Source organism: Ranitomeya variabilis, chromosome 2 (genome assembly GCF_051348905.1).
Source record: "Ranitomeya variabilis isolate aRanVar5 chromosome 2, aRanVar5.hap1, whole genome shotgun sequence".
NCBI lineage: Eukaryota > Metazoa > Chordata > Amphibia > Anura > Dendrobatidae > Ranitomeya > Ranitomeya variabilis.
The window spans coordinates 842550085-842569831 of record NC_135233.1 but is presented as its reverse complement, the minus strand read 5'-3'; the positions used below and the strand labels follow the sequence as shown (position 1 = coordinate 842569831).

Sequence of the window (19747 nt, the reverse complement as noted above, 5' to 3'; positions counted from 1 at the left end):
CGTAAGGTCACGTTCACAAACTCAGCATTTGTAAGCCAAAACCAGGAGTGGGTGTAAAATGCAGAACTGTTGCTCGTGTTTCTATTATACGTTTCCTCTGATTTATCTACTCCTGATTTGGGCTTACAAATACTGATGTAAAAATATCGACTGTGAACGTGACTTCATAGGAATAATACCATGGCAGACAAGAAGGCCTTCAGAAGGCCCCTGGCTGCCATGGCAACCCAATGCCAAGCAGTGATTGTACCGTACAGAAGGCCGATGGTCTTGGAGACCTTTAAGATGCTATTACATGTGAAAGCTGCATTTAATAGGTTAAACTTATGAGATTGAACCTTGCTCAGATCTCACTCGTCATTTTCGAGTGCCAGATATGTAAGGCTTTGTGCCCATGATGAGGAATAGCAGCGTTTCGGAGGCAGCATATTTTCGCTGTATTCTGATCATGCACTCCAATCTGCATGTTCTTAGTAAACCATGTATGTGGATTTAACGCATCTAATTAGTGGCTATGGGGGAAACTACCCATCGGTGACTAGTGTCTCCACTGCTGAAATTACCATGCTGCAGCTCGTAAACGCGTACCCACCGGCGAGTTTACAGAGTTAAATAGAAGCACAGTGGGTATGGGACTTTTATAAACCCTATCCACTGCGCATGTAGAATTCAGGTGTTTATGACGCAGCGCAAATGTGCTGCTATTCCCGATCGTGGGCAAGCAGCCTTACACAACAGACACCCTCGCTGAACGGTGCAAGCTCAGCTCCCGAGTCTGCTGAGAAAGTGATCGTTCACGGCCACAGTATATGGACGGCAGAGGTTTCTAAATGGTTAAAAGGAAGAGTAGTGCTGCAATGGGAAAAGAAAAATTGATAGACTGATGATAATGTGTCATCTGGTTGTCAATCTGGTACAAAGCAAAAAGATTCTGTAAAAACCATTGTCCGAAAGCTTAAACTGTAGCACGTCATGATGGACAAAGACATTACTTGTTGAGAAAATTAGGCGCGATACACCATAGGTATGACTAGTACTGGTGGTCACACGCGACAAAAATTTCTAATTTGGTTTTCAAATTGATTGTTAATGGAAAATCATCTAGCCTTTAACAACCAATGTGAAAATTGCACCAACATGTGGCTTTCGGCCACTGCTACAGTTTGGGTATGCAATTTACTTCTCTACTTGAACGTGTCTAAACAATGCTTCATGTTAGGTTCTAAAGAAGAACAGAAAACTGCACGGAGGCCCTGATCGTGACTGAAGTAGGAAAGGGCGTGAATTATCAAAAGGCAAAAACAGAACTCAATTTGCTTTTTCATGGATAAGACCGTACAAACCAAGAGACAGCAAATGGGCTCCATGGAATGGTTTGCTCCCATTACCCATAAATGTCATGTAAGAGATGTGGTGTATTATTGGTTTTTTGTGTCTATAGTCTATATTTGTGACTGTGGACTAAGGGTACCCATACACTTTAGATCTCATTCAGATGTCCGTGTTGCACCCGTTTTTTTTCACAGATACAATTATAACCTATGGTACTCTTCACAGGTCTGTGTTATATCACAAGCTGGATGTCCATGCAACACTCATGGAGACATTTCCACTTTCTTCCCACCATCACAAATGAAAAGAACCAATTCAAGTCTATGGGTCCCTGAAAACCAAACACACCACATGGGAGGCATCCGTGTGTTGTACGAATTTAACATTGCTAGGAGAAACATTGCAATTTATTTATCATATCATATCCATCTGTGAAAATCACTAATGGTAAAAACAGACAGGCCATTCCATAAGTGATCCAAATATGAATATTTTTTTTACCTGACTTCTTTAGATTTTTTTTATTTTTTATTTTTATCAAGTACAACTTTAGTTACCATATATACTCGAGTATAAGCCGACCCCCCTAATTTTGCCACAAAAAACTGGGAAAACTTAATGACTCGAGTATAAGCCTAGGGTGGGAAATGCAGCAGCTACTGGTAAAGTTTATGATGGCCCCATAAGATGCTCCATATTAAAATATGCCCCATATAATCCTGCATAAAAGGTTAATAATGGCCCCATAAGATGCTCCATACAGACACTTGCCCCATATAATGCTCCACAAACGTTAATTATGGCCCCATAAGATGCTCCATAAAGATATTTGCCCCATATGGTGCTGCACAAACGCTGATTATGGCCCCATAAAATGCTCCATACAGACACTTGCCCCATATAGTACTGCACAGATGTTTACTATGGCCCCATACAGACACTTGCCCCATATAGTACAGCACAAACGTTGATTATGGCTCCATAAGATGCTCCATACAGACACTAGCCCCATATAGTGCTGCACAAACGTTGATTATGGCCCCATACAGACATTTGCTCCATATAGTGCTACACAAAGGCTAAGATGCTCCATACAGACACTTGCCCCATTTGCTGTTGCCGCTATAAAAAAAAAAAAAAATCACATACTCACCTCTCCGTCACTCAGGTCCCCGGCACTTGCAATATTCACCTGACTTCGCTCTGGCGCCGCTCCATCTTCAGCGTCTTCTGCACTGACGTTCAGGCAGAGGGCGCGCACTAACCACGTCACCGCGCCCTTTGACCTGAGCGTCACTGCAGAAGACGCTGCGACGCCCATAACGGGGAGCAGGTGAATATCACGCAGCGCTCCCCCTCACCATTATACTCGCCTGCTTCAGGCGCTGTGTAGCCCCTGGTTCCCCGGTGCCGCAGCTTCTTCCTTTACTGAGCGGTCACCGTTACCGCTCATTACAGCAATGAATATGCGGCTCCACCCCTATGGGAGGTGGAGCAGCATATTCATTACTGTAATGAGTGGTACCATGTGACCGCTCAGTACAGGAAGAAGCTGGGGCGCCGGGGAGCCAGGGACCTGCAGGGACCGCGCCAGGAACAGGTAAGTATAATTAGACAGCCCCCGCTCCCCTGCCAACCCTTGGGTATGACTCCAGTATAAGCCGAGAGGGGTACTTTCAGCCCAAAAAAATGGTCTGAAAATCTCGGCTTATACTCGAGTATATACGGTAATTACAAATTAAAAGTTTTGAATTTTTTCTTCATTAGTTAATTTATTACAGACTCCTAAAGTTTTGAAAAAGAACGAATTTTGGCCTGGTATGGCTTTACATTTGTTTTATCATATCTCGGGCTAGAATTAAGATAAAGAGGTGGGAGAGGCATAATTTTTCTCAGAACGGTACCGGCTTTCATTTGATATATCACAAGACTGTTTATTTATATTTTGTTTTGGAGAAATCAAATTTAAAATTTTTATGCACAATTATGAAAAAAACGTATGTTTAAATTTGTGAAAACATGCATGTGTGTTACTTGTGTTCTTGATTATATTTGTACAGGGACTCAACTTGGGACCTATCACATTTTTTTTTTTGAAGCCTTGATTCATCTGATTTTATGTTTCTGTGAGTTTCTTCCCTTTTTCTTTTCAAATTACAACTTACTGAATTTAACATTTATATGCAACAATAAAGAAACAAAAAACAAAGAGAAGGGGAAAACCACCCGTACAGAGTGCTTCCGAAACATGCGTCGGGGTGGGCGCACGGACTCTGGGAACCTGGTGCCCTACATCCCATTGGAGGTAATTAGCATTCTCATACTTATTTACAACTCTTGTCTTTTAGCTTGAGGGGAATTTGTAGCCCATACACATTGCAGTTCTCTATTGGAACAGGACTATATTCCGTTTGATACTCTGTACAGGTGGTTTTCCCCTTCTCTGTAGTTATGCTGTTTACACTTTATCTACCCCCTGGGTGGGTAACGAATGATCCTCTGATATCTTTTTGAATGGGATATGGGCTGTCCTGGTCCCCTGGCTCCGTGCTCCCCTGTTGTCATCACGCGGTCTTGTACGCCATGTGGCGTTGTGCCCTAACCTGTTTGTTATATTTTAATTAATAAAGATTATTTATATATTTTTACCTTTGGACTTTTGGGTCGTTTTCTCTGGGCCTTTTTTGACCCACTCCTCTCTCACCGTATAATTAGCAGTGTTGTGAGTGGCAACTGTAGCCACTTCGTGCACGTCACTATGACTGAAAGTGGTGACTCAAAGAAGAAAATAGGTTCATTTTCTCCCACTGGCCGCACTTTAAGTAAGGTAGCCTTTTAATGATATTTACCTGTAGATTACCCTTTTATGTGCAGATCGGCCCTCATATAACATCAAGACAACACAGTCATCACCAGAATGTCCTGTGCTGAATCCACTGGGGCGACAACAGGAGAGATTGCCTCCAATTGTTATTTTAGAAAACCAGTGTGGAACAACATGCAGCAGATGTAGAGGAATATAGAGGTCACACCACATGTTCTATCACTGGGTTCCTTCTCCTATGGGAAATAGTAATAACACTCTTTGGATTCCTAGAGAGCCCAGTGATTCCATCCCTTCATATACTGGTACAAGTGGATATTTAGCATCTTTTTTTGTCCAGGAAAGACATTCTACACATAACCTATTCATAGCTTGACGAACACTATATTACTTGAAACATTGCTATACTTCACCCTGTGGTGTAATAACTTTTTTATTTCCTTTTTGGGGGAAGGTTAGAAAATTAAAAGCACTCACAAGCAATCCCGTTTTTCTGCCTATTCTTGGCGTGCTATTCCTCACTACAATATACTTTTTTTGCCCTCAGATGTGACATGTAGCTCTGGCAAAAAATTAAGAGACCACTGCAAAATGTTCAGTTTGTCTGATTTTTCTCTTTATAGGTATATTTTTTAGTAAAATGTAAATTGTTCCTTTATTCTTTAAACTTCTGACAACATGTCTCCGAATTTCCAAGCAATAAATTTAGCATTTTTTTTTCTGAAAAAGAAAAATGGTCAAAATAAAAAAAACAAAACAAAACAGTGCTTTCAGACCTCAAATAATGCAAAGAAAACAAGTTCATAATCATTTAGAAACAACAATACTAATGTTTTAACTCAGGAAGAGTTCAGAAATCAATATTTTGTGGAATAACCATGATTTTTAATCACAGCTTCCATGCGTCTTGGCATGCTTTCCACCAATCTTTCACACTGCTTCTGGCGCAAAAATGTAAGCAGTTCTTCTTTGTTTGATGGCTTGTGACTATCCATCATCCTCTTGATTACATTCCAGAGGTTTTCAATGAGGTTCAGGTCTGGAGATTGGGCTGCCCATGACAGGGTTTTGATGTGGTGGTCTCTTAACTTTTGCCAGAGCTGTATATCTTATAAAACACAGAACTTTTCCACATTCTAATAAAACAGCAGACACTACAGCACAGATAAGTGACGACATTGTCCAAGATGTTAGCTGCCCAGAATAATGAAAATTATCTATCAAAATCTTAAAAGGTAAAAGATAGAAGAGGAGAATATTTTACTCTCATGCGAAGAGAACGATTGAAAGGACTAACTCCACTCCAGGGGGACATCCTGTGAAACCCTGGCTTGGCACCATATGGACGCTTCTGAACTCCCATGTTTCCAGCACCTAGAAGAAAAGCATATCCAATAACCAACGACATCCTACGAACATGAAGAACAAGAACAGATCAGCACAGTATACAGGCATACCCGGCTGGCGATGAGCACCCCACTTTCCCTTGTTGCTTCTGAATCGCTGGAAATAATTTGATTGTGAACCTCCATTGAACATCGCCTGGCTCTGCCGTTCTTGCTTATTTAACCTGATAATGTCGTCTGCAGGAAAAAAGATGAGAAAAACAAATTGTGTCACTGAACAGTAAAAAAAAAACGTAACACAGGATTGAGCCCAGAAAGCTGGAAACTACAATCATTTATGTTTAACTGTATAAGTACCACATCCATGGTAGAATCGCTTTTAGGAATTACATAACCTTTTAGGCTGTTTTATCTGGACACTACTACACTATGGTTATATACATAGCATTTACTACTGGTCACTGGCATTATCTGGCGGGCATCACAAAGAAACACAAATAGCATGCACGACTCTGCCTGGGAAGGAATTGCAGAGCCCGGATCTCGGGATCGCTAGGGGTCCCAGCAGTCAAGATACTCAATGATCAATCCAAAAACACTCTGCCGAGATCACTACGGCAGGCGAATTGATGCCTTTTCCTATACTATTTGGCCTAATGGGGAATTTAGAGTATGGATTCTCCAAAGGATAGAAATGAAGTTGAAACCAGCCATCTGGAGGCTACTAAAGACCCACAAGATCGATATATATATATAATTATTATTATTTTTTTTGGTTCTGGCAAAGGCTCTCTTAAATTGGTCTGTCTGCATATTCCTAAAAGTTATCCTGTTGAAAGATCCGAAAAAACTTCTCCTTGAGAATGTTGTGCCTTTACTCTGATTCTCCACCAGTGCATGAGCTCATTGTCTCCGAATAGAGTCAGAGTACCGTCTATGGCTGCTTTAACCGAGCGCGTGGTTTAACTATCTGCGCGTGTTAGATCAGGAACATACTCTTCTGGGTGTTTGGCATTACGATCTATATGTAACATTTTGAGCTGTTAACAGTCCTAGTTTGACCTGGGTTGAGTAGTCCTACTGCACCCTAAAAAATGTATGCGCATACATATTGTATGGTCAATTAATTGCACCTTCATTATATGGATATCTTTTTTTGCGGTCGCTTTACGTTATAGAACTGGTAGCGACTTTTTAAGATGCTGGTGCCTTCATAGTGGTTTTAGTAACAAGTATATTTGTGAGTGCACACCGCTAACTGGCCTATGGATCTAGCCCTATTTTGCTGGCTATTGACGTATGTGCCATCACTTGTGCTTGTGTCAAGATGAATAGTGTTGCGCCTGCCTAAAACACTGATGTGCCAATATGTCAAGGCTGTTACGTCAGCGTCTGCTTCTGTAATTGCGGGGTTCCAAGCCTCACGCTCTCCTGTGGGGCGGATACTACCGCCGACATGGTGTACTGCGCATGCGCAAACTACATATGCTTCTATTATGGTAAGCGCAGCCGCGTCTGCGCATTAGACTCTGTAGTACGCCGGTAAGCTGTCTTGCGCCGCCATTGCCATCTTTGCTGCTGGTGCGTTCTGCGCATATGCGGGGGTTCTAGCACTACACCCAATTGATGGGCTGATACCGCCGCTAATATGGAGACCGAGCTAACTAAATTGTGTAACGCGCATGCGCTAACTACACATGTTGTAATGATGACAAGCGCTATCGTGCCTGCGCAATAGAGTCTGTGAGACGCTCGATATGATGTGCCTGCGCCGCCATTGCTGCTCACACCTGGTAGGTGTATCAATGAATTATTAACCTATTTAAATCATAGAACGCACCGCTTTCACATTTCCGACCATGAGGAAGACGCTTCAAGCGTCGATACGCGTGGGTCTAAACAACCACACGGCCGACTAGAGCCCACATGCCTACTTTGCCAGAGCCCTAGGGTATGCCTATTCGTTAGGTGGGGTAAGAACATAGGACTGGGGCACTAAAATCTTGGGACATGATTGATGTCTGTCACGCTTCTGGTATACCCCTCCTTGGAGCCTCCTCTATAGGGCGACGTATTGTGTTTTTGGCAACTCATAGGAGTATTTAATTAGGATTGTGGGTTATGATTATTTATATGTGACAGTCATTGGCATTTGTGACTCATTTTTTCTGATACATTTCTATTATAAACCGGCTGTGTAGTGTTGTGTGCTCTGTTTTGGTATTTACCAGTAATCTGTATGGACCCGTCACCCCAATTTATACTGTGGGTTTTTAAATGTTTTTAATGTTTTTGTGTGCTGTTCTCTAATAAAGTTGTTTTGCATATTTTTCAAATTGATGTGGTGATCCCAATTTTTATGCATACACTTTGTGTTGTTTGGCGATACTCAATGATCAGCACCTTCGGCCTGGGACAGCTCATAGAATCCCACAGTATGCAGTATCATCTCTACACCAATGACACGCAGATATACCTATCCGGACCTGACCTCACCTCCTTACCAAAATCCCACAATGTCTCTCCGCTATTTCATCTTTCTTTTCTGCTCGCTTCCAAAACTGAACATGGACAAAACAGAATTCATCATCTTTCCCCCTTCTCACGCTACCCCTCCACCAGACCTATCCATCAATGTCTTCTCACTTTCCCCAGTCCCACATGCTTGGTGCCTCTCGACTCTGCCCTGTCTTTCAAGCCTCATATCCAAGCCCTTGCCTCCTCCTGTCGACTCAAACTTAAAAATATTTCCCGGATCCACGCATTCCTTGACCATGAAACCACAAAAATGCTAGTGCACGCCTTCATCATCTCCCGCCTCGATTACTGCAACCTTCTACTCTCTGGCCTCCCCTCTAACACTACTCCAAACCATCCTACACTCTGCTGCCTGACTAATCCACCTGTCTCCCCGCTATCCCCCAGCCTCTTCCTTATGCCAAGCCCTTCACTGGCTTCCTATTGTCCAGAGGATCCAATTCAAAACTCTTACTATGACATATAAAGCCATCCACAACCTGTCTTCTCCATACATCTGTGACATGGTCTCCCGGTACTTACCTACACGCAACCTCCGATCCTCTCAAGATCTCCTCCTCTGCTCCCCTCTTATCTTTTCTTCCCACAACCACATACAAGACTTCTCCCGAGCTTCACCTATACTCTGGAACTCTCTACCCCAATACATCAGACTCTTGCCTACCACGGAAACCTTCAAAAAGAGCCTGAAGACTCACCTTTTCCGACAAGCCTACAATCTGCAGTGATCCTTAGTCTGCTGAACCGCCGCAGGACCAGCTCTACCCTCTCCTAGTGTATCCTCACCCATCCCCTGCAGACTGTGAGCCCTCGCGGGCAGGGTCCTCTCTCCTCCTGTACTTGTGTGTGCCTTGTATTGGTCATGTTTTTTGTACTTGTCTATATTTGCCCCTTTTCACATGTAAAGCGCCATGGAATAAATGGCACTATATAAATGTATAATAATAATAATTATCCCCTATTCTATATATGTAAAAGGGGAAAAGGGGCTAGTACATGTAAAATAAAAAAAACTTGGAATATATCTCATCAGAGAAATTTGCTGTTTTCACCTACTGGATTCATCTTTCATTCTCAAAATTCTAAATCTATGGATAACTATCACTATTTTCGGTACAACTTGCAGCAGAATGTCAGGGTCAGCCTCTAAATCCTCCCCCTCTCCATAGAATTTTAAAAGCACCAGCTGCCGCCCCCTATCTCAGTAATGGGAGTCTTTCTTCACTGAATACAGATTTTACCCATGACTGGAAGATGAATGATCAGCCCTGGTGGAAAATGAAGCAGATCTCTGATAAGATCTATCACCGGTTTTTATGTTCATGTGTAGTACTGATTTATGAAACAAAGTAAACGACGGGTTACAATTAGCGATTTTTCAGGACCTGTGTCAGCGTATGATTAATACGTGTGGATCCACAGCACATCAAGCAAAGGCAAATTTAAAGCCGTTGACTTTTCGTTTAAAGAACCCACAGAAAATCCTGATTTTTCTAAAATTTGCTCTGGAAATTTTCTGCAGCAAATTTGACCAATGTGCATGTAGCTACAGGAGGATCGAGCAAAATCACTGTCATTAACGCATGCAGAAATAGCTGACAATGCGCCTTATCATTGGTGGGGGTATTAAGAGGGTATCAAACCCGAGGCCGAATTCAGATGACGAGAGCCGCCGCCCGAGCACGGGACACACGGCCAGGGCTGATGACGGGTCTCCGGATCTGAACTCACCCCCTTATATAAGGCAGTGTGACATTATGATCCATGTACGGACAGTGAAATACGCCTGAACGCAGCCAACCAAGAAATAAAATACCGTATATATACCATGTTATCCAATGCACGTGAAGTGTGGACACAGCCGGTAGCCCACATTACGTATATGGGTCCAGGTCACTGATAAAGTCAGAACCAGGTGAAGCTGGCTGACAACGAGTCCTGGAAGGACAGAAGTTGTCAGAATCCGGGCATTCTCCATCTTAGAGGGAGGCTCCTAAGCCACTAGCAGAGATTAGTGCTGCACAGGGAACATGCCGGCTTCCCTCACACACAGGAGCCTACGGCCAAGCTCAGTAAACAGACAATTGTGGGAGACAAGTTCCTTACCGAGCGACATATCAATCTTGTCAATGTCGGATGCAGACGGCACCATGTCGGTCACCGTCAGTACAATGCGTCCTGCACAAGTCGGCAGCGCCCTGTGTACCGTCCAGCAGCAGCCGCACTAATTAGTATCAAGCAGCGACGGGTGACTAGGCCCCAGCTCCGCTCAGAGAGACCCGCTGCGTCAGGTGACGTCCGGCGTGACGCCGCAGCATTACGCAGCAGACATCTTTGGTGAGGCAGGATCACGTCAGTCACGTACCCTGAGCTGTTGCGTGGGAGGAGGTGACGCTGCCTCCTTCCAGTCCGGCTCGTAGTCGCGGTGTTTGGAGCGTCGGGGCCTGTGCCTCATGCTTGTGCTGTGCGCGCCTCACAGTCGGGTTCTAGCTGTCAATGAGTGCAGATTCATTCCGTTTCCGGTTATTCGTAGGCGGCCGGTCCCGTACAGTCACCATGATACCCTCACATATTGGGCTGTGTGCACACAGTGTTCTGGTGGATTCCAGCCCAACAAAACCGCTGTCAAAAATAAACAGCGCACAGCAATGTAGGTTTGACACATGCTGATAAAAGTTGGTTCTGGAGATAAGGGCCTTTTTAGACTAAGTGGGCGCTGGGCAAAAGTTTAAAGTGGGGCTCCAAATGCTCACATAGTCCACACAGAATAATTTCTGTTGTATTTACATGCGCTGAGTTCAGGCTGTTAAACTAGCGCAGTGGACAATAATGAAGTTGTTTCCCAGCCTCTTTTACACCCATCAGAGGAAGAATGTTATAGGCCTCTTTCACACTTCCGTCTTTCAGCTCCCGTCGAGATACGTAGATTTTTTGAGAATGCAGGATCCTGCATGTTCCCATACACTTGTATTAGTGACGGATTGCCATCCGTTTCATCCGTCGTGCACTGGATCAGTCAGAAAATAGCAGTTCGTCATGGAGAGAAAAAGTTCATAAGAACGTTTTCTCTGCACGTTAATCGGTCAGCGACGGGTCCTGCACTGTTCGTCGTCGGCTATAATGGAAGCCTATGGACGCAGGATACGTCGCTGACCGTCACACACGGGAATCCAGCGACGTATCATGTTTTTCCCTCTGAGCATGCCCGGAAGGATTTTCAGATCCAGGACAAAGTCTCTCTCCCTCCCTCTCTATCTCCCTCCCTCTCTCTCTCTCTCTCTCTACCTCCCTCCTCTCTCTCTCTGTACCTCTCTCTTTCTCCCTCGCTCCCTCTCCATCTCTCTTCCTCCCTCTCTCCCCCTCTCTCTTTCTCCCTCTCTCTCTCTCTCGTCCCCGGACATTAGAATCTCGGAATTTCTCCATTCAAATTGTGGCAACAACACAAACGACGCATCCGTCATTACACTGGATGCGTCACACACATTTTTCACTATTTTCGTGACGTCCATCAACACGTCATTTTACTGCACAACGACGCACAGCACAAGACGGAAGTGTGAAAGAGGCCTTAGGTACAGATAGTCCTCAATACAGTATAATGCAGGGTCCATATAGTATAATGCACTGACCATGGTCGTTGATAGAGTATAATGTAGCCTTTCCTAGAGCATACTGCATCCACTTCAGAGTATAATGCAGCCCCCTCATAGAGTATAATGCCCCCTCAGAATATAATGTAGCCCCCCTCATACAACATAATGCACCCCACACACAGTATAATGCAGCCCTCCCACACAGTATAGTGCAGCCACCCCACAGTATAATGCATCCCCCCAAACACAGTATAGTGCAGCCCCCACACACAAAGTATAATGCAGCCTCCCCACATAAACAGTATAGTGCAGTCCCCCACACACAGTATAAAGCAGCCCCCCATGCTCAGTGTAATACAGCCCCCCACACACAGTATAGTGCAGTCCCCACACACAGTATAATGCAGCTCCTCTCACAAACAGTATAATGCAGCCTCTCCACATACACAGTATAGTGCAGTCCCCTCACACACAGTATAATGCACCCCCACTCACAGTATAATGCAGCCCCCCCACACAGTATAATGCAGCCTCTCCACATGCACAGTATAGTGCAGTCACCTCGCTCACAGTATAATACAGCCCCCCACACACACAGTATAGTGCAGCCTCCCCACATACACAGTTTAGTGCAGTCCCCCCACACACAGTATATTGCAGCCCCCCACACACAGTATAATGCAGCCTCCCCACATACACAGTATAATGCAGGCCCCCACACAGTGTAATACAGCCTCCCCACATACACAGTAAAATGCAGCTCCCCCCGCACACAGTATAATGCAGGCCCCCACACACAGTGTAATACAGCCTCCCCACATATACAGTAAACAGTAAAATGCAGCCCCCCCACACAGTATAATGCAGTCCCCCCCACACACAGCATAATGCAGCCTCCCCACATACACAGTATAGTGCAGTCCCCCCACACAGTATAATGCAGCCTCCCCACATACACAGTATAGTGCAGTCCCCCCACACACACAATATAATACAGCCTCCCCACATACACAGTATAGTGCAGTCCTCACACACACATATATACACACACAATACTTACCTCTCCTCCTTGTTCCCCTGCTGCTCTGGCTTCTGCAGAGTGTCTCATCAGCTCCACTTCTGGCACACCTGAGTCAGAGGAAGAGTGACAGGAAAGGGATTGTCATCTGACGCCCTCTCCTCCATCACTGCTTTCAGCTGTATCTGCATCTGTGATGATAAGTTAAATGCGCAATGCAGGAGGGGGGCAGCGCCGCCGGGCCTCTCTTACTCATGGGCCCCATAACGGCCAAGTGGTGTTCTGGTATTAGCGGCACGCCACTGGCTGGCGGCCGCTGAAGAAGCGGGGCCCTACACAGCTGCCTGGTCTGCCTGACCCTAAGGCTACTTTCACACTAGTCTGTCGGTACGGGCCGTCGCAATCCGTCATACCGACGGACAGTGTGTTAATTTAGCACAACGTGGGCAGCGGATGCAGTTTTACAACGCATCCGCTGCCCATTGTGAGTTCCGGGAGGAGGAGGCGGAGTTCCGGCCGCGCATGCGCGGTCGAAAATGGTGGACCCAACGCACAAAAAAAGTTACATTGAACGTTTTTTTGTGCGTTGCGGCCGCCAAAAACACGATGCATCCCTCGCACGACGGATGCGACGTGTGGCCATACGTCGAAATGCTTCGCTAATGAAAGTCTATGGAGAAAAAATGCATCCTGCAGACAACGTTGCAGGATGCGTTTTTTCTCCAAAACGACACATTGCGACGTACAGCAAGCGACGCTAGTGTGAAAGTAGCCTAACGCCATCCCTTCTGGAGACATGCAGCCAGTTTGTACATCGGACTATGATACATGGCTTTTTTTAGGCCATGTTCACATATTCAGTATTTGGTCAGTATTTTACCTTAGTTGCAAGCCAAAACCAGGAGTGGGTGATAAATACAGAAGTGGTGATGTGTTTCTACTATACTTTTCCTCTGATTGTTCCACTCCAGGTTTTGGCTTACAAATACTGAGGTAAAAAACTCACCAAATACTGACCGTGTGCATGTGTCCTAAATCGTTGTCAGCAGATGAAATGGGCCATGGACATTAATACACCATACAGTGTTTGCTGAGCAAGCCTGAGGCAAGTTTTCAATATAATTCTATGAAAGCATCTTTCTGGCTCTCATAGACTTGCATTGAGAGCTTGTGATGTAGCTTCTAACTTCCGGCCAGTCACACGCTGCAGTCACAAGATGGCGCCGCAGGACCTGGTCAACATTAATAAGAGGTGAAGACGTCAGAGGGTGAGTATAAGGGTATGTGTCCACGTTCAGGATTGCATCAGGATTTGGTCAGGATTTTTCATCAGTATTTGTAAGCCAAAACCAGGAGTGGGTGATAAATGCAAAAGTGGAGCATATGTTTCTATTATACTTTTCCTCTAATTGTTCCACTCCTGGTTTTGGCTTACAAATACTGATGAAAAATCCTGACCAAATCCTGAACGTGGACACATGCCCTAAGGGTATGTGCACACGTTGAGGATTTCCTGCAGATCCGCAGCGTTTTTTACCGTGCAGAAACGCTGCAGATCCGCAATTGATTTACAGTACAATGTAAATCAATGGGAAAAAAAAATGCTGTGCTAACGGTGCGGAAAACTCCCCACTGAAAACGCTGCGGGTTAAAAGAAGGAGCGTGTCATTTATTTGTGCGGATCTGCAGAGTCTCTGCACCCATTGACTTGCTTTGAGTCGGGCACATCTGCAGCAAAACCACAGATCTAAAAAAGATCTGCGGTTTTGCTGTGAGTAAGGCCGGCGTCACACTAGCGAGTTTTACGGACGTATGAGCGCATAAACTACGTCCGTAAAATACGCATAACACACGGCACAATGATTCTCTATGGCCCAGCTCCTATCTGCCGTATATTACGCATACGTAATATACGGTCTTGTACGGCCGTAGAAAATCGCAGCATGCTGCGTTGTCACCGTATTGCGCAAAAAAATCGCCAATGAAAGCCTATGGGGGCGAGAAAAATACGGATTACACACGGACCATGCGAATGACTTGCGAGAAATACGCACCGGTGTTAGAGAAAAGCTGGTAATTCAATTGCCGGCTTTTCATTTCTCCTTCCCAAACCCGACAGGATATGAGACATGGTTTACATACAGTAAACCATCTCATATCCCTTTTTTTTTTTGCATATTCCACACTACTAATGTTAGACCACCGAACACAAGACACAAGCAACCAAATAGTCCCATAACACTATAAATCTTTATTAGAAAAATGTAAAAAGCCATCAGGTAAGTGAAACGATGCAAGATGAGGGAAAACGTGCATTCCTGTCAGTCATGCTGAAAGTGTCAGGACAACCACACATGCCATGCCTGAATATGGCAATATGCCCTTAGTAAAGGAAGGCCCATGACTTCTTATGCTATTAAATCATACATAATACATAATAGCTCAGTACGAGCACATACCTGATATTAATGTAGCAGGCAGGATGCGTGGGTGACCGGACGCAAACCCCGACGCGCGTTTCGGAGCAAGCAGCTCCTTCCTAGGGGTGAATATAATGCTCCTGGTGCGCATATATAAATATACGCACCAACCGGAAATGTGCAGCCACCTCAAGCGCCGCACCGGCATGCCGAGCGGCACCCGCGGTCCCCAACATGGCCGCCGGCGCCGGAAGCACGTGGGGCCCCACGTGATCAGACGCCGGACAGGAAGGAGGGAACCGCGCACCGCACTGAGTACCGGCGCATGCGCACAAGAAGATACACACCGGTATACCATCTTGGAAGGGGGCATAAATACTGGCAAGGAAGTAACAGCCAGATTGAATATATACAGAGAAAAGACGAATAGTCCCACAATCACCAATGTATATCCTGACAATAAAAGATAAGTCCACGCGTATAAACAAATATATCTATGCACAATAAACCCCGGTTGCAAACCGACAAACATATACAGTATAGCTGTATTCAAACTGCATAGATACATATAGTGTATAACAAGTGAATATGATCATTAGGTGATACATATAAAGGACATTAAAACAATACAAACAAAAATAATGGGGTGCATAAAACATTTACGGTAACATGAATCGAAAATTCACCAAACAATATATAAACATCCCCCTAAACTATAGCCCAACAACAGATGACCATATATATATATATAAGCCAAAATAGACATACAAATGCAACAAGTAATGCAATAAATACACTGGAAACAACACAGCTATACAGATATCCAAAAGGCAAGATAACAATAAATAATCTTGAAACGCTGTCATACTTGTATTCAAGAGATAGATGGATTCCAACAAGGCTTCAATATTCATTAACGGATCCAAAGATGGCATAATACTAAATAATAAACAAATACAGGTTAAAAACACAAAATGATAAAAATAAAAACAAACACAACCCGAAATAGCACGCCCATAATGTAATGCGCAGCACAGACGTGGATCACAAAAATGGGGCAAAAGAAATACTTTCATTCAACCCATCAGGGTGAATGGTGCGCAGAGTCGATATCCACCTCGTTTCAAGTTGCGCCAAGCGCTTCGACAGGCCACCTCCCCGTATATCAATGTTAAGGAGATCTATGCCCCGCACCCTCAGCAGCGCTGCGTCACAAGAGTGGTAGTCTCTAAAGTGTCTAGGTATTGTCTTCAATGTGGTAATGGCTTTACATTCCGCTGCCGCCTGTATACCTAAGACGTGTTCTCTAACACAGACTTTCATTTGCCTAGTGGTCAATCCCACATATATACGACCACAAGGACAGGTGGCATAGTAAATTACGTATCTAGAGATACATGTTATATGTTTTTTTATTGTAAAATTCCTAGTGCCGTCCGAGTTAGAAAAAGAAAAGCATCGTTCGATATTCGGGCATGCAACGCACTTCCCACATGGAAAACAGCCACACCAGACAGCAGCGTCGCTGAGGAATGTGGGCACAGATAGACCCACGTAATGGCTATGGGTAAGCTGATCCCTCAAATTCTTAGCCCGACGAAATGTAATTGGTGGATGTGCCGGGAGGAACTTTTTTATGATGGGATCAGCCTGTAGAATTGGCCAAGCCTTTTCCATAGCCCTACGTATTCCTACATGTTGTGGGTGGTAAGATGTGACAAATCTAATCTGATTACCACTCCTAGGTCTATCCCTATTGTTGTTATAGAGGAGATTATTGCGATCCGAGTATTTGGCCCTGTGATAGGCTTTTTTTAAAATACTTTAACCAATAGTCCTCTCTATGTACAGGCACTTCAAAATCACGTATACACAAAACTTCGATCTGCCATACTGGGCAACCGAAAAACATGAAGAGATCCAAGATGTAGTTAAAACAAGGCTTTATTAGTGGAAACACATATTCCATGCCATAGTGCACAAGCACCTAAACAAGAGGTGGGGAACCACCACATATATCATGCTAAAAAGCACCTGTAGTATGGGGCAGAGTAGCGCTGTATACATAAAGGTACATAACATTAACCATAACCTAAGTATATATAGTGCAACCAATACTGAACCGTATAAGTACCGAACATATAACAGCAATGACCATATCTACCTGTAGCTGGTTCAGCGTCCCACCTCACCCCAACGCGCGTTTCGCAGATAGCTTCTTCCGGGGGCATGTCTGGGGAAGGGGAGTGCCAGGTTTTTATTGTGCCAAGGCTCCAATAAGCTACGTTATAGGGTAACATGTGATCGGACACGTTACTAGGTAACAGTGGGCATGTGTCGGCGCGTGCGTCTCTTCTTACCTTGTCCCAGATAAACATCACTTCCGGACCTGCGCTCAGTGGAACGCCTGCTGAGACGCAAGCTATCCAGTAGAGAGCGCGTTCTGAAGTGACTGGGGCGGTTAAAGGCGCATGCGCACTGCCCAAAGTGACCGGTGTGTTATACAGGAGGTGTGGTATGCCGGAGAATACAAAGGGGAAGGGGAATGCCGCACAAGGGGGACATTATTTGTAAAATAATGCGTGACCTTCATATGAGAATGTATCTTGATCCCAGTGATGTCACTACCGACAGAAAAAGTGCTATGTGCCAAGTGGTATAAGTGCATGGATGTTAGAGAATTAAAGTGCCTGGATTAATGTGCAATAACAATAAATAACTCCCTTATGGGTGGATAAATATCTTGATCCCAGCCATATTTACACAAAAGTGCTTTGTGCCAAGTGATATAAAAAAGGGGAAGAACTAAATTATTATAATTAATCCCTCAAGTAAAACAAACTTGTTTAGAAATATTCACAAGTGGTTTATTACTAATACTTTAAAGTGACAAGTGCATGATAAAATTATTATTACCATAGTGTTTAAACTAAAGTGCCCAAAAAAACCTGCTTAAATAATCTTTTACTACTCCATATTAAAATACCCCTATTCTCCATATCCCTATCAAAAAAGGCCCCCTCCCCCTTATTCTACCCACTACATATTAGAGACCTACAAAATCTCCAATATAATTTAATACCATCAGAAAATACATAAAAGAGACCTCTATATATAATAAGCAGGATTATCCTCATGTAAAACATAAAATATGCAATACACAGTATATCTTTAAAGGTTCTGCAATTCTTGGAGGAAATCTTGATATTCATATTTTCGCTCATATTCTCCTTCGACATCCATCTGGTACTACTGGGTGTCCCTTCTGTATAACGCAACAGAACAGTAATAGCAGTGCTACGATATCACATGTTCCTATAATCAATAAAATAAATATTAAAAATCATAAAATCATAACATTTTAATAATTAAAACCGACTGAAACAAACCCATAGCCCTATCCCATAAAAGGATGTCTCTCATATAAAAACCAGGAGATTATATCATGTTCCAAATCCAAAGGGTTATAAAAAAGAAGCGAATCCCAGGTTCTCGTTAAGACCTTGCGGGGTCATTGTCCCCAGCCTGTAGATCCACGTACTCTCTAATTGGGTCAAGCTCTTACCCAAGTCACCGCCACGTATGTTGACATTGATCTGATCAATGCCCTTAATTTTTAAACCACCAGCCTGTCCATTATGATATCTCCTAAAGTGCCTAGGCAGGGTCTTCAATGTTGTTTCATCCTTTACCGTTTTAGATTTATTGATATCCCTGATATGCTCCCTCATTCTTACTTTCAACTCCCTAGTGGTCAGTCCGATGTACACCTTGCCACAGGGGCACTGGGCATGGTAAATAACTCCCCGGGAACTACAGTTCAAATGCTTCCTGATCTCATATGTCCTTGATCCATCAAAATTACTAAAGTTAGTAGCTCTTGTAAGGTTAAGGCATCCCTTACATAATCCACATGGAAAGAAGCCTTTCCGTTCCCCCCCCAAAGGTCTAGAAGGTCCTGAACCCGGGGCTTCGTAATGGCTTCGAACCAATGCATCCCTGAGATTTGGTGAACGCCTAGCTACAAAAGATGGAGCAGGGGGCAGCACTCGTTTGAGGGTCGGGTCCACCATTAATACACTCCAGTGTTTTCGAATAATATCCGTCAAGCCTGACCACTGGCTGTTAAAGGTAGAGATGAATCTCACCTGGTTTTCTTCCTCATTCTTAGTCCCATCCTTCTGCTTGTATAGTAAATCGTTCCTGGTAGACCTCTTGGCTCTTCTGTATCCTCTTTTTATACACCGGGAGCTGTATCCTCTCGCCTTAAATCTCCGGGTTAGATCCATCGCCTGCTTTTCAAATAAGATGTCCTCCGAACATATTCTCCTGAGGCGCAGGAATTGTCCTATAGGGATTCCCCTAATAGTTGATTGAAGGTGGGACGAGTCTGCTTGTAATAGAGCATTCGTAGCCGTAGGTTTCCTAAACACGTCAGTGCTGATACGTCCTTCTGATGTCAACGTGATCTTCAGGTCCAAAAAGTCCAGGCTTCTGCCAGTATGAAAAGTAAGCTTGACATTAATGTTGTTATTATTCAGGGTATTCATGAAACGAGTGAGGCCCTCTATGGGGCCCTCCCAAAAGAACAGAATGTCATCTATATACCTCATCCAGTTGTGGACTAAGTCCACATCCTGGATGAGGTCCCCCTGAAAAATACTCCTTTCCCACGC

The 19747-nt window shown here is 44.2% G+C and overlaps 1 protein-coding gene across 2 annotated transcripts in view; it reads right to left on the bottom strand.

Moving 5' to 3' along the window:
- FYTTD1 (forty-two-three domain containing 1) overlaps positions 1–10540 on the bottom strand; it is a 37768-nt gene extending 27228 nt beyond the window's left edge. Inside the window, exons 1-3 of one of the 2 annotated variants that reach the window (XM_077290157.1) lie at positions 10147–10540; positions 5614–5739; positions 5421–5530 (exon numbers count right to left, since the gene is read on the bottom strand). In XM_077290157.1, coding sequence (XP_077146272.1) covers positions 5421–5530; positions 5614–5739; positions 10147–10192 — 282 coding nt within the window. In that variant the 5' untranslated portion in view covers positions 10193–10540. The remainder of the gene's footprint in view (positions 1–5420; positions 5531–5613; positions 5740–10146) is intronic. The other variant, XM_077290158.1, reaches the window with a different exon arrangement.
- Between the last annotated feature and the right edge of the window lie 9207 nt (positions 10541–19747).